Genomic DNA, 12,466 nt, shown 5'->3' with positions numbered 1-12,466 from the left:
AATGGGGAGTTACTGTTTAATGGGTACAGAGTGTCCATTTGGGATGATGAAAAAGTTCTGGAAATAGTTGTATAGTTACATAACATTGTGAATATCCTAATGCCACTGATCTGTACACTTAAAACGGTAAATTTTATGTTACGTGTATTCTACCACAACTTTTTAAAGTAAAGGAAAAAAAAATAGGTCCATATTTTCAGCCCATTGAGAGAATCCTAGGCCAGTTTTCCTAATAGCCTAGGTATCCTTCCCATTGTAACGGGGGCCTGAGGATGCCATTTTGTCCTTTGTATTCTGTCTTCAAACCCAACTCCAATAATCTGGACCCTAAATCCAAGCCAACAGCTTGGGTTGATTAGCTACTACTGTTCGAAAGGCTGAGGACATGAGCATCCATAGCCAGGCAGTTTGCAGAGATAACTCTCTGACAGGGCCAACAAATTGCCAACAAAAACAGAAGCCAATCTCGCTGGCTTTCACTTTCTATTACTTCCCCTTCCACTTTCCTGCAGGACACCAGACAGCCATGCAGAAAGGAAACAGGCCAAACCATCCTGCCTGATTTTTTTTAGTTGGAAAATGGAGTCCCTGTTTCCCTCCATGCCTTGCAGGTCAAGATATTTAACATCCTTTGTATTTTGTACAGTTGAGGACAAAGTTTTTGCTCATCCAAAAACAGCGGAACGAACAACGTCCATCCTCTGTACTCTAGTCTCTAGGGCTCTAGCACACAAATAATCTAACAGATTACCTTGTTAGATCTCAAAATAACCCAGTGAGAATGAATGTTTAGGGACTGTTATCCACTGGAGACATGAAGAAACAGGGGCTCATGGAGACGAAGCAATTTGTCCCAAATCCTACAACCCCAAGTGACAGGACCAGGGTTCGCGAAGATGTAGTGAACTTCAGAGTTCTTGCTCTCGATTACTTCGGAAAGATGAACAAAGCACAAATGAAATCAGACCATTTTGGTGTCAAACAAGACAAAGTGAAAATGCTTCCAAGTTTGGCAACTAACAGGACTAGGAGGTCCATCCTCAAAGAAGAGCCTCATAAAGAACTAAGCGCCCGCCTCTTTCCCTGAGGTCTACACTAACCTATACGTGGATCTTTCCTTTCGGTTTTTTGTACTCAACGATTCCAGCCGGGCGCCCAGAGCACAGTCCCGTACTGCCCTGCCCAAGGCGCTCTGGCACGTGGAATTTCACCAGGGATGGAAGGCCAGCTGGTCATGGGAAAACGCAAGATTCAGCGTGCTCAGACGCGAACAAATCATGCCTAAACCAGCGAGCACGTGAAACCAGAAGTAGCCCTGGAGAGTCACACCGGACACACTGGAGAAAAGCCAAAGGACCTGCGGCTCGCCGACCACTGCCCTACCCGTAGCCACGCATGCGCGACAGCACAAGCGCAAGGATAGTACCTCTTCCGCTGACCCAGACTGGGTGGGCGGGCGCCGACGCTGTGCGCATGCTCCAGCAGCGAGCATGCGCGTCCTCGGCAGGGGCCTTTTCCCAGGAGTCCCCTGCCCTCTCGTCGCGATCCCGGACCCAAACGCTGGCTACCTCAGCCACGGCCCTCACTCTGCATTCCTCACCTTGCGCCCGGTTTTCTCTCGTAGGGCCTTGAGACGTTCCTTTCGCCGCAATGCCTCTTCCTCTAACCGGCCCACACCGGCCGCAGTAGCCGCCATCTTACCCGCAGACCCGCCCCCCCCCCCCCCGGTCTCTCGCCTCGCAGCGCGCAGGCCCAAGGTGTTAGATGAGCCTCTCGCGGCCAATCCAGGGACAAGAATGGGAGAGCAGGCAGTCCTGAAAGCCAACCAATGCTGAGTTGTTGCAGGAGGACCCGCCCTCTTCCTCCCCCACAATTTGTCTAACTCGTCCGGGCCGGTGAAGAAGCTCTAAGGCTCGATTCGTCAAGTGCCAATCAGGGAAAAAGCGGCAAGAGGAACCAGACCTGAGTGAAGGAGGATAGAGCGCGTCGGTCGCTTTGGTTTTGCCTAAGCGCCAACCATGCTGGCCACTTGGAATGCGCTGACCATATTTGCCCACTTGTCCTGATTCTTCAAGGCTCGAATGCCTTCAAGAAACCTTGCCTGACTCTCCACTCTGACCCCAGCCTAAGAGGTCTGCCTCTCCTTTCCTCTTAAGCTATCAGTGGTTCCCTGGGTGTACTTGTTCATGGGCCCCTAGGCCCTTCTATGTCCACTCTCAGCTCAGACAAAGCCTAAGCAGAGCAGGGCTCGGCTGAATGGCCATTTTCCTCTGGATTCATAGATGCTCCCGTCCCACCTCCAACCCACCGGCACCCTGGTGGCAAAGTACCCAGCGCAAGACTACCTAACCTGGAGAAGAGCAGACCCCAACTTGGGCCCAGTGGACCCCAAGGGACCACCCTGAGCTTAGTTCCTGAGAATTGGTTTGGCCTCGGCCAGCAGGTGCACTGCTCCCCAGCAGGAGCTGCCACAGTATTCTTCCCCAAGTTAATTAGCATGCCATGGCAACAGAGACCACTCTCCAGAGCCACACCTCCTCCCATCTGGGGAGAGGAGGCCATGCCTTCCTCTTCCCGACACACACCAATACTTGTCTCTCAGCAAGGCTGTTCCCTGCTTGCAGCCTCCCTTCCCGGGCTGACATCAGGTGGGCACACACACTCCTTCCTTCCCAGTTCCCTTCAGAGACTTCCAGTGCCACAGACCTCTGTCCAGCCGGCCCCCACAAATGACCCTCTTGACCTCTGTAACTTGGGCCTTTTGGTGCCCTCTCCCCCGCATTGGGTGGGGTGCCCTGCCAGGGCCTGGTATGCAGATAGTACCCAATACCCACGCAGTAAGTGTTCAGGAAATGTCAGAAGTAGGATGGGTGGGGCAGAAGAAAAGGCCAGAGTGGAGGGATGCTCAAGAAGCCAGGAGGACAGAATAGGATGGGTATGGGGACAGTCTGTCTCTTCTTGGCCACCCAAAGTCTAGGTGGCTCCAGACTGGTCAATTCCTCCAATAGATGGTAACTCTCTGGGTCCTACAAACTTTCACCCCCAGCCGCAACAAAGGGTCTTATGCCTGCACAACGCCATGGGTCCTCTTCCCCTCCCAAGGGGGGATAGGGGGAGGGGGGGGAAGAAAGAGGACCAGGGGTGATGGTGGCAGTGGTTCTGGAAAGAGTCAGTCAGGCCTCTGTCCCTGTCCATGCTGCCCAGGTGGTCCTCATTTGGCCCACCTGGGCCTCAGTTTCTCTGCCTATAAAACAGAGGCGTGAGGCACCCTTTAGCCTTTAACCTCTTGAAGTTAAAGAAAATAAAAAAATGTGAATCAAGTTTTGAGCTCTGGAGTGGAGAGTGCCTCCACTTGGAGAATCTAGGAAGCCTTCCTGGAGGAGCGGTTCCAGGCGAGGCGAGGACTAAAATCTTCCAGGGATCTGCCCAACGGATGGAGGGAACTCCCCCCCCCCCCCCCCCCCGGAGGTTATTTGAGGCTTGTCCTGCTGTTTTCTGATCCCCCCTCCCCCATCCTCTGCCCCCGCCCCGCACTCCAGCCACACTATCCTCCATTAACAATAGGATAAAACAAGTGGCACTTCGGTCTCCCCATAAGCTCTTAGACCAACGCCTGGCACTGGTAAGCTCTACAAGTGGTCGTCACAGTTGTTGTCCCCATTACTTGTTGAAGGACCCTGCCCATCTGCACGCGGCCCGAAGCCCCTTCCCCCAACCCCGTGAGCCTGTCCCTTCCCCGAATGATGGCCATTCCAGCCAGATGGGCTGCGTCCCGGCCAGATCTAGACCTAGGGCAAGTCTGGAATCCCTGACCCGGACCCTAGTCGAGAGGTCAGACTGGCCTTTCCAGAGGCACTGGTAAGGGCGCGGATTGCGGAGGGCGCGGCTGCTGGGCGCCCTCAGGGGCCGCCCCGACCTCAGGCTCCTCCTCCCGTCGGGCTCTCCGCCCTTTGCATGGTCCCGGGAGAGGCGGGGCGGCGGTGGCGGCCGCAGAAGTGCAGGAAGCCGGGCGGCGGCCGATCAGGAGGAGGAGCGCGACGGGGGCCAGTACTACTTCCCCCAGTAGTACCGCGCCGCTCCGCCCTGGAGTGACGCCCTCCGCCCATGGGCCTGGCCGAGGACAACCGGCGGGCGGCGCGGAGGAGGCGGCGGCGGCAGGTGGCGTGCAGCAGAGTCGGAGCCGGGCCGGGCCATGGCCGCCTCGGAGCGGCTCTACGAGTTGTGGCTGCTCTACTACGCGCAGGTGAGCCCGCCCTGCCCTGCGCCCGCCGTGCCCCCAGCTCCGCGAGCCCGGCGCCAGCTGCACCTGCGCCCGGTACCACCTGAGCCGCATATATGAGCGCGCCGGACGTGCTCCGGCTTCGCACGCACGTGTGCCCCCCTGGCCCACTGGGGCCTCTGGCACTAATACCTGGAGGTCGGCCCTCGCGGGTGCGCATCTCACAAGAGACTCTTGGGTGGAGACAGCGCAGCCTCGGTTGTGCCAAAGAAGGGCTTAGACCAAGTTGGCAAAGGCACTTACCTACCCCTTTTACAGATGGGGTAACTGAGGCCCGGCAAAAAAAAGAGACTGGCTGGAGCGGAAGGGACTGGAGGCTTACTTTGCATTTGGACTTGCCCCTCCTGTGGGCGCAGCCCAGTAGGGTGGTCATGGCCCACGGGTCTGAGTGGGCTGGGAGGTCCAGGCTTGCAGGGAGGGTGGGGGTCCCTACTTTGGTCTGACTTGAGTCAACTCATCAGTTCCCCTGCAGCGAACTGCCGGTGGTGAGTTCCTCCCTGACCCCAGGTGGCCCCACCCCAACCCTGGTGGGCAGGGTGTGGATTACTGGGGTCCAGCCCAAAGAAAAGATTCACCTTGGATGCTGAGGGTGAAAATGTGGAATGCGGGTGAGCTGGGAGGGATGTTTGAAAGAGATGCAGGGAGGCCATTTTCTCCTGAGCTCCCCGTCCTGCCTCAGAGACTACTTCAAGTGGCCTCAGACGGTGAAGGGAGCAACTCTGACCCAGGTGTCCCCCCAAACTGTGTCTCATACACGTAGGCCCCCACTTTCCTTCTGTATCCACAGTAGGGAGCGAACCCAGGGTAACGCCCCCCTCCCCTTCACCCAGCACCAGCCTTCCTCCCTGCACCTGCCTGGCATCATGCTCCTGGCTCAGGTGTGCCTTGGGCACAATGGACTATTGTGTGGCCCTGATCTCATCACTGGGGGGAAGTTCATGCTCAAATCAGCTGACCCTCTGTGAAGAGGCTAGCCAACTGTCTCCCAGGACTGCAGGCCAGGTCTTGGGCCCCAGGGGCCAGGAATCCAGGCCATAAGGGCCATACCTTTTTGAGCTCTCTTAGGTGGTGAAAAGTCCAGGCACCTGGCAAGAGGCAGTGCATGGAGTAGAGTCTGTCTTTGGTGTGATCCAGGGCACACTGTTTACACCCCTGAGCCTCTGCTTCCATATCTGATAATTTGGCACAGTCCTGACCTCGGGTGGCCTGGACTCTGCAGAGGGTTAGCCCGTATGGCTGGTCCAGGCCAGAGAAGTTTCTTGCTTCCCTGCCCCGTTGGATCCCCTCACCACAGCTTCTCTGTCTCCATCTCCAAAGTTGGTCCTTGTGAAGGAGCGAAAGCTTTGGGATGAAACCTGCCCCTGGCCCCCATGCTTCGGATTCCCCCCATGTTTATGGGCAGGTTCTTAGTCTTTAGTTTCTTCAGCTGTGACCAGGCGAACGGGGGCTTGAAGGATGTGATGCGTCTGAGGGATGTTAATGGTAGGTCTCCAGGCTGGGTGGCATACTATTGTGAAAGGGGGTCTTGGTAGTTTCCTTGGACTGTACTTCCAACGTGGTTGCCTCCTGCTGCCCCTTCTAGGTGAGCTGTGCAAGTGGTCAGCCCCTCACAGGTGTTTAGCATTCATCTGTGCTGAGTCTCTTCTCCTCCTCCAGCTCCTTACCTCACAGGGCAGGTGTAGGGCACAGGCTAGCTGGTTGTAGCCTTGGAAGCCTGGGCAGGCAGGGGACGGCCTGGGGCCAGGCAAACAAATCCAGGATATGAGTGTGAACCCAGGAGCCGGGAGGGGCCAGGTTTCCTGGGGAGAGGAAGCTCCAGCCAGCCTCCCAGCACTGCCTTCCTGCCGGCTTGGTCCTGCTTCTGCTCCCGGAACATGGTCTCCACCCTCTGTACTGAGCTCCCAGGGAGTGGTGGCTGTGCTACTTTGAGCAAGGGACCTATTGTGTGTGTGCTTGGGAGAGAGGGGAAGATAAGGGTAAGGGGTTGAACCAATAGAGGTTAAGAGACCCCTGAATTGGCCAGCCACCCAGCCAGTAGGCTCCCCCAATACTTTCGCCCCTCCCTTCAGCAGTGAGAGCTGACATCAGCTGGCAAACCTGTTTCCCCAGTTGTGGGTCTAGGCCCGCCCTGAGAGCACCCCTGTTTCTTCCCTTCCTTTCCCCTCACAGACCCCAGGTTCAGACCCATTCACCCCCACCTCTGGGGGCCATAAGTGGGTGAGGGGGCTGTGGGTGGCTACTGAAGGAGGAAGGAGGGCCAGAGTGTCCCTGGACATCACTCAGTCTGAGCCCTTCACGGCCTTATTGGGGAAACCAAGGCAGAGTCCGTACCAAGGTCATGGACAAGTTCGGGGCAGAGTCTGGCAGAGCTTTAGCTCAGCCTGCATCCTGTGTTCCGCTTCCAGGGAAAGGTCTAGTCTTGTGGGTGGGAAGACTCGGGTGGGCCTGCACCCTGGGATGGCACAAGCTGTTTCCTCTGCCTGGAGCCTTCTCCCTCCTGTCTAAGGAGACCTTCCTCCCCTGCACCCCCAGACCAAGCTGGACCTCAGCCCAGGCTTGTCCCCATTTGAACCCTCATTGTGCTTGCTACTCTGCGGTATCCCTACACTTCACGTTTAGTAGGTGCTCCGTGAGCGTTAGCTGAATGGCTGGATGGAGGAGATGGGCCCCATAGCAGTGGCTAATCAGGGATGTCGTACCCGCGGACTGAGTTTGGGCCTTGAGGGCTGAGGGCACAGGAACAGGAGGAGCAAGCACATGGCAGTGGGAATTACGAGAGGCAAGTTGTCAGGAGTGAGAGGGAGGCCTCTTGGATGGGTGGGGGCACATCCAGAGGACTCAACCCAGCAGGGCTTCCCCAGGCTTAGGAATGGGGTGAGAAGATAAGGAGACTGGGGACAGCATCCAGCAGGCTTGCAGTTGGGCAGTGTGTGAAGGTTATGCAAAATATCCAGATGAGTGGCCCCCTTTCAGGCTGGAGCAGTGGTGTTGCTCAGTAGCCTCCAGTGAAAGGGAGCGCTGGGGAACATGAGCTCTGTGGGGCACTCGAGGTCCCAAAGGTCAGAACGGGACAAACATTCAGGGTACGTGTGGGGAGCCTAGGCTGAACTCTCTAGTTATGCCATTGATGACTCAGTTCCAAGAAGGTCAGGTCAGAGCTCGAGCTGACCTTGCTCTCCCTGGTCCCTTACCCTTGACATATGAGCTCTGCTGCCTCATGGAAACCTAGTCAGGCCCTCTGTTCCCTCCGGGACCTTAGCTGGGTCATAGTTCTTCCTGTGCCTCAGTTTACCCTATAGAAATGGGAAAAAGGACCTCCTTGGTGCTTGGCCACCTCCCCCCTACCCCATCCCTCATAGGGGCAACCAAGGTTTCCTTCTCCCTGCCTTCATTACTGAGGCAACTGAACTTCATTACTGAGGGACTGAGGTGATGGGGAGAGTAGCACAGAGCCCAGGGTTGGAGGAGGGGCTGGTGATCTCTGGAGTTGTTATGGCAACTGGGGAGCTGATGTGGAAGTGTGGGGTCCCCATGGAAACAGGTCGGTTACTATGGGGACCCTGAAAGGAAATTTCTGGTTTCCATAGTAATAGGACAAGGGGAAGGTTAAGCCCTGAGGGGCGTTATGGAGACCAGAAGGTCCATGCCTTTCAAGAGCTCCCTCCCCAGGTAAAGGGGAGAGACTGGCCCAACCACCTAGGCACTTGGACCGCTATCCCCAGTTGTCCTTGCCTCTGGCAAAATCCCCATCTTCCTGCTTTGTTCCTCGGCTTGAGGTCCTCCAAGTCTGACCTCCAGTCGTCCTGGTATAGCCAAAAGCCACCTCCAGCTTGACATTGCCATCCCCCCGGTGATGCTGAGTGGCAAGACCCCCAGGCCTGAAAGAGATCATCCTGGTCAGGCCCCACTCCACCCTATCCCATTGCTGCTTGCCTGTTCCAGGAGATGGGGTGCTTACTACCACCTAGGCAGCTCTGACTGGGAGGAGTCCCCACTATGGAGCCTCCGTCTTCTCTCTCTACCCTGCTTCTAGCGTCCTCCCGGGGTCCACCAAGATCCTCCCATTCTGCCTGCCTGGGACGGCCAGCTGGGGAGTGGCCTATGGGACCTTAGCTCTGCCAGTGAACCAAGGTCTGCCCCTCATCTGTCACTCATGGAGGTGGGTGGGGAGAAGATGAGTATTGCCTGGAATGCCAAGGGCTTGGGAAGGCAGAGCCCCTGGATTTGGGAGTGGAGCTCCCACATGCTGGTGGGTGTGGTTGGAGAGCCTTTACCTGTTAAGCAAAGGGATGGTTTTAAAGAGGCAGCTGAAACACAGAGAGATTAATGTTTTGTTTTGTTTTTGTTTTTGTTTTAAATTTTTCTTCTATATTGGAGTACAGTTGATTTACAATTTGTGTTAGTTTCAGGTGTATAGCAAAGTGATTTAGTTATACATATACATATATCTATTCTTTTTCAGATTCTTTTGTCATATAGGTTATTACAGAGTATTGAGTAGAGTTTCCTGTGCTATACAATAGGTCCTTGTTGATTATTTTATATATAGTGTGTATATGTTAATCCCAATCTCCTAATTTATCCCTCCCCCCCCACCTTTCCCCCCTTTTTTTAAAAAAAAGTATTTATCTTGTTTATTTGGTTGCACCTGGTGTAAGCTGCAGCAGGCAGGCTCCTTGGTTGAAGCTCAAGTGCTCCTTAGTTGTGGCTCACCAGCTCCTTAGTTGCAGCTCACCGGCTTCTTTGTTATAGCATGCAGGCTTCTTAGTTATGGCATGCAAACTCTTAGTTGTGGCATGCATTTGGGATCTAGTTCCCTGACCAGAGATCAAACCCGGGCTCCCTGTATTGGGAGTGTGGAGTCTTATCCACTGCGCCACCAGGGAAGTCCCCTACCTTTCCCCTTTGGTAACCATAAGTTTATTTTCTAAATCTGTGAGTCTGTTCCTGTTTTGCAAATAAGCTCATTTGTATCATTTTTTAGATTCCACATATAAGTGATAACACATGATATTTGTGGTTCTCTGACTTCACTTAGTATGATCATCTCTAGGTCCATCCATGTTGCTGCACATGGCATTACTTCATTCTTTTCATGGCTGAGTAATATTCCACTGGATACATGTCCCACATCTTCTTTATCCATTCATCAGTCCATGGTCATTTAGGTTGCTTCCATGTCTTGGCTATTGTAAATAGTGCTGCAGTGAACATTGGGGTGCGTGTACCTTTTCGAAGTATGGTTTTCTCTGGTTATACGCCCAGGAGTGGGATTGCTGGATCACGTGGTAGCTCTATTGTTAGTTTTTTAAGGAACCTCCATACTGTTTTCTATAGTGGCTGTACCAGTTTACATTCCCACCAACAGTGTAGGAGGGTTCCCTTTTGAGGAGCACTGTTAAGTAAGCTACCAAATATAAGAATCAGGTCTGGATTCCAGAACCCATGCCCTCAACCACATTTAATGTGGCACCCTCGACCTCTGAAGTACCAGACAGAGCTGCATCTTGGGGAAGGTGCTGGCTCTGATGGGGAACATTTAAGCAGAGGAAACATGGAGGGCAAAGCACATGCAGACCTGTGGGGGTGAGGACTGTGAGTAATACCCACTGGGGCATCCAGTGAACATGGCATGGGAGGCTGCGGAGGAGGTGGGCACCACCCGTGGGGGCTTCAGATGTGGGGGGAGGCTGTGGATGTGCCCTGCGCCTGTGGTAGGGTGGCTGAGTGGCTGCTGGGACAGTGGTGGTAACCGATGTGTATTGGAGGCACCGGGTACTGTTTAAGGAACTTTTGTGTTTTCTGGGGATGGGGAATTTGGGGCAAGGTCTGGGCCCTGAGGCACAGGGCTGACATCAGGCTTGAGGTCAGGCAAACAGGCCTCAGACAGCACGGTGTCAGGAGCCCAGTGGTCCCTGTCCCTCCGACAGACAGCCCCACCCACCCGTCCCTGCCGCAGCTGCCTGCCCTCCGCCCTCCCGGGTTACCTCAGGGTTCTGAGGAAGTGGCGGTTCCATGCTCACCCAGGGCCTAACCAACCCTTGGGAGCTCCCCTCCTCCAGCACTGAGTGTCCTCAGGGCTGGCTGGACATAGACTAGGGTCCCTGCAAGGGGTGACTCTGAGACCCCCCACCCCGGGACACCGACCTCCCCGATCCCCACAGCTTCTCCTCTGCCGCAGAGCACAGGGGCGAGTGCGGCTGCCCCTGACCTGCTTCACGGGAGGGGCAGGGCTGGGACCCTGGCCCGGTCAGGTTGGGGCGGGAACTGGGCTGGTGTTCCTGTTCAGAGCTGGAAAGGGGAGGAGGAGCTGGCGAGGCAGAGCCTTGAGAGGAGAGTGGGGAGCAGCACAGTTGCCCCTCTGGAGCCTCCCGCATGCAGCTCTAGGCCCCTGCTCTGCTCGGCCTCTGGTCCCCTGCAGGGACCCCCTCGCACCCCAGCACCGCACCCGCAAGCCGCGGGGCCCAGGTCAGAGCCAGGCTGAGGCCTCCCAGGGAGAAGAGGTGAGGAGACCCCCAGAGTCAAGACCGGTAGTTATCCCTACCCCTGCCTAGGACTGGGCTTTAGAGACCCTCCTGCCCCTCCAGAACCCACAGAGGCTGCTGCCTTGATTGCCTCAACTGAACCCCGCCCAGACCGGACCTGCTGGCAGTGTGCAGGAGTGGACAGGCCACAGTGTGGTTCTAGGGATGGGAAGCAGGGGCGTGCAGAGTCTGAGGGGCCGGTCCAGGCCTGGGAGGGCTGAGCCAGGTGATGGCCATGAGGAAGATGGAAGGTTCCTGCTTAAGTACCAAAAGCCCAAGTCACAGATGGCAGTGGGGCATGGGGGGAGCAGAGGCCTGCACAGGAGGATGTAAGTCACAGATGTGGAAGGGCAGAGCAGGCCTGGTTGGACTAGGGGTCCGGAATGCCTGGCTTAGCAATTAAGCCTTCTATCTTCGGGTCAGGGAGGGAGGACATTCTCAAATGTGGGCTTACAGGTGCTCAGCAGAGCTGCAGTGGGCAAAAAGGACTCAGGTTTTGGGTGGGAGAGACTGTGGCTTGACTGGGGGTGGTTTGGGACTAGAAGAAGGGAGGATGGTATTGGACAGTTTTGAAGGTAGACAGGCATGTGTGGGGTCCTTGAGGCAGGGTCGTGGGTCCTGTGGTCAGCTTGGACTGACTGGCTCTAGCCACCACGAGTGGTCCTGGCCTAGAACAAAGGTGCAGCTGCAACTGTGGCAGTGGATGAGGCATCCCCCCGGAGCCCCCCATTTTCCCGTCTGCAATGGGAAGAGTTCAGAAGAAAGGGTCTAAGAGCCCTGGCCTGCTCTGGTGTTTTCAGAGTTGGGCACATTGGTGTCCTGGCTGGTTTGTGGCGAGGAGAGGTATAGACAGAGGTAGGTGAGCAGGCAGGCTGCCAGTGGCAGAGGGTGCAGAGGTCACCAAAGGTAACTGACAGGCAAAAAGTCATGGTGGTGTGGGCCTGCACCTTGGTGGCCCCAGTCCCTCTCTGAGTTGCCTGGGCCTTGGCTCTGTGACAAAATGTACAAGGAAGGTATCCAAGCACATGGTGGAAGGCTGCTCTACTTAGGTTTTTTGGGGGCCTGGCCCAGTCTGCTGGGGTCAGGCCCCTTCCCTGGGGCCCATTCAGTCCTGGTCCTGTGGTGTAGGGCCCACAAGTGGCAAAAAATTAGCCGTCCATGCAAAGGTAGTTTGGAGGTCCTTGAGTTGAGGTCCATGGCACCTGGGGAGCAAGCTCAGGGAGTTGCCTGTGATGTGTCCCTTGCCCCTACATCTTTCTCCAGTAGAGTCTCTGTCCTTCCCCTCTGCCCCTGGGAAAGTTGCCTTCTGGGCTCTATTGGTTAGGGTGGGAGCTCCAGTTGGGGCCAGTGTGGAAGGAGGGAAAGGGGAGGAATGGAAGGAGGAGCTCAGGTCCAGGCTACCACCCACTCCATGCCCTGGGAAGCTCTTAGAGGTTAGAGCAGATCAGGGCTAGTCCAGGGCTTACCTGTGTCCCTGGAGCAAAGAGACCAGCAGGGCTAGATGGGGAGCCAGGACACAGGAGGAGGCTGGTGCAAAGGTACATATGAGCCCCCACCATCATTCCCTGGGCTGAGGCTTTAGACCCAGGTCAGGGAGCTGTGGGTGCCTTGAATGAAGGGCACTGTAGTAACAGGGACCACAGCCTGTCCCTGGATAGGCCCT

At 55.9% G+C, this 12,466-nt stretch overlaps 2 protein-coding genes across 7 annotated transcripts in view; one reads left to right on the top strand and one right to left on the bottom strand.

Annotated features, from left to right (window-relative positions):
- Positions 1-1,740, bottom strand: part of CCDC12 (coiled-coil domain containing 12) — a 61,598-nt gene extending 59,858 nt beyond the window's left edge. For all 3 annotated transcript variants that reach the window (XR_009048702.1, XM_057704864.1, XM_057704863.1), the window contains exon 1: positions 1,601-1,740. Coding sequence is in view for 2 of the 3 variants with exons in the window: in XM_057704864.1 (XP_057560847.1) it covers positions 1,601-1,696 (96 nt within the window). In the remaining variant the exon portion in view is untranslated. The remainder of the gene's footprint in view (positions 1-1,600) is intronic.
- Positions 1,741-4,015: 2,275 nt separating this feature from the next.
- NBEAL2 (neurobeachin like 2) overlaps positions 4,016-12,466 on the top strand; it is a 32,168-nt gene continuing 23,717 nt past the window's right edge. For all 4 annotated transcript variants that reach the window (XR_009048729.1, XR_009048728.1, XM_057705110.1 and 1 more), the window contains exon 1: positions 4,016-4,243. Coding sequence is in view for 2 of the 4 variants with exons in the window: in XM_057705110.1 (XP_057561093.1) it covers positions 4,193-4,243 (51 nt within the window). In the remaining 2 variants the exon portion in view is untranslated. The remainder of the gene's footprint in view (positions 4,244-12,466) is intronic.

The sequence above is a fragment of the Hippopotamus amphibius genome, chromosome 13, assembly GCF_030028045.1.
Source record: "Hippopotamus amphibius kiboko isolate mHipAmp2 chromosome 13, mHipAmp2.hap2, whole genome shotgun sequence".
Taxonomy (NCBI): domain Eukaryota; kingdom Metazoa; phylum Chordata; class Mammalia; order Artiodactyla; family Hippopotamidae; genus Hippopotamus; species Hippopotamus amphibius.
The sequence above is the reverse complement of the archived record's forward strand: the minus strand, read 5'-3'. Positions and strand labels throughout refer to the sequence as shown.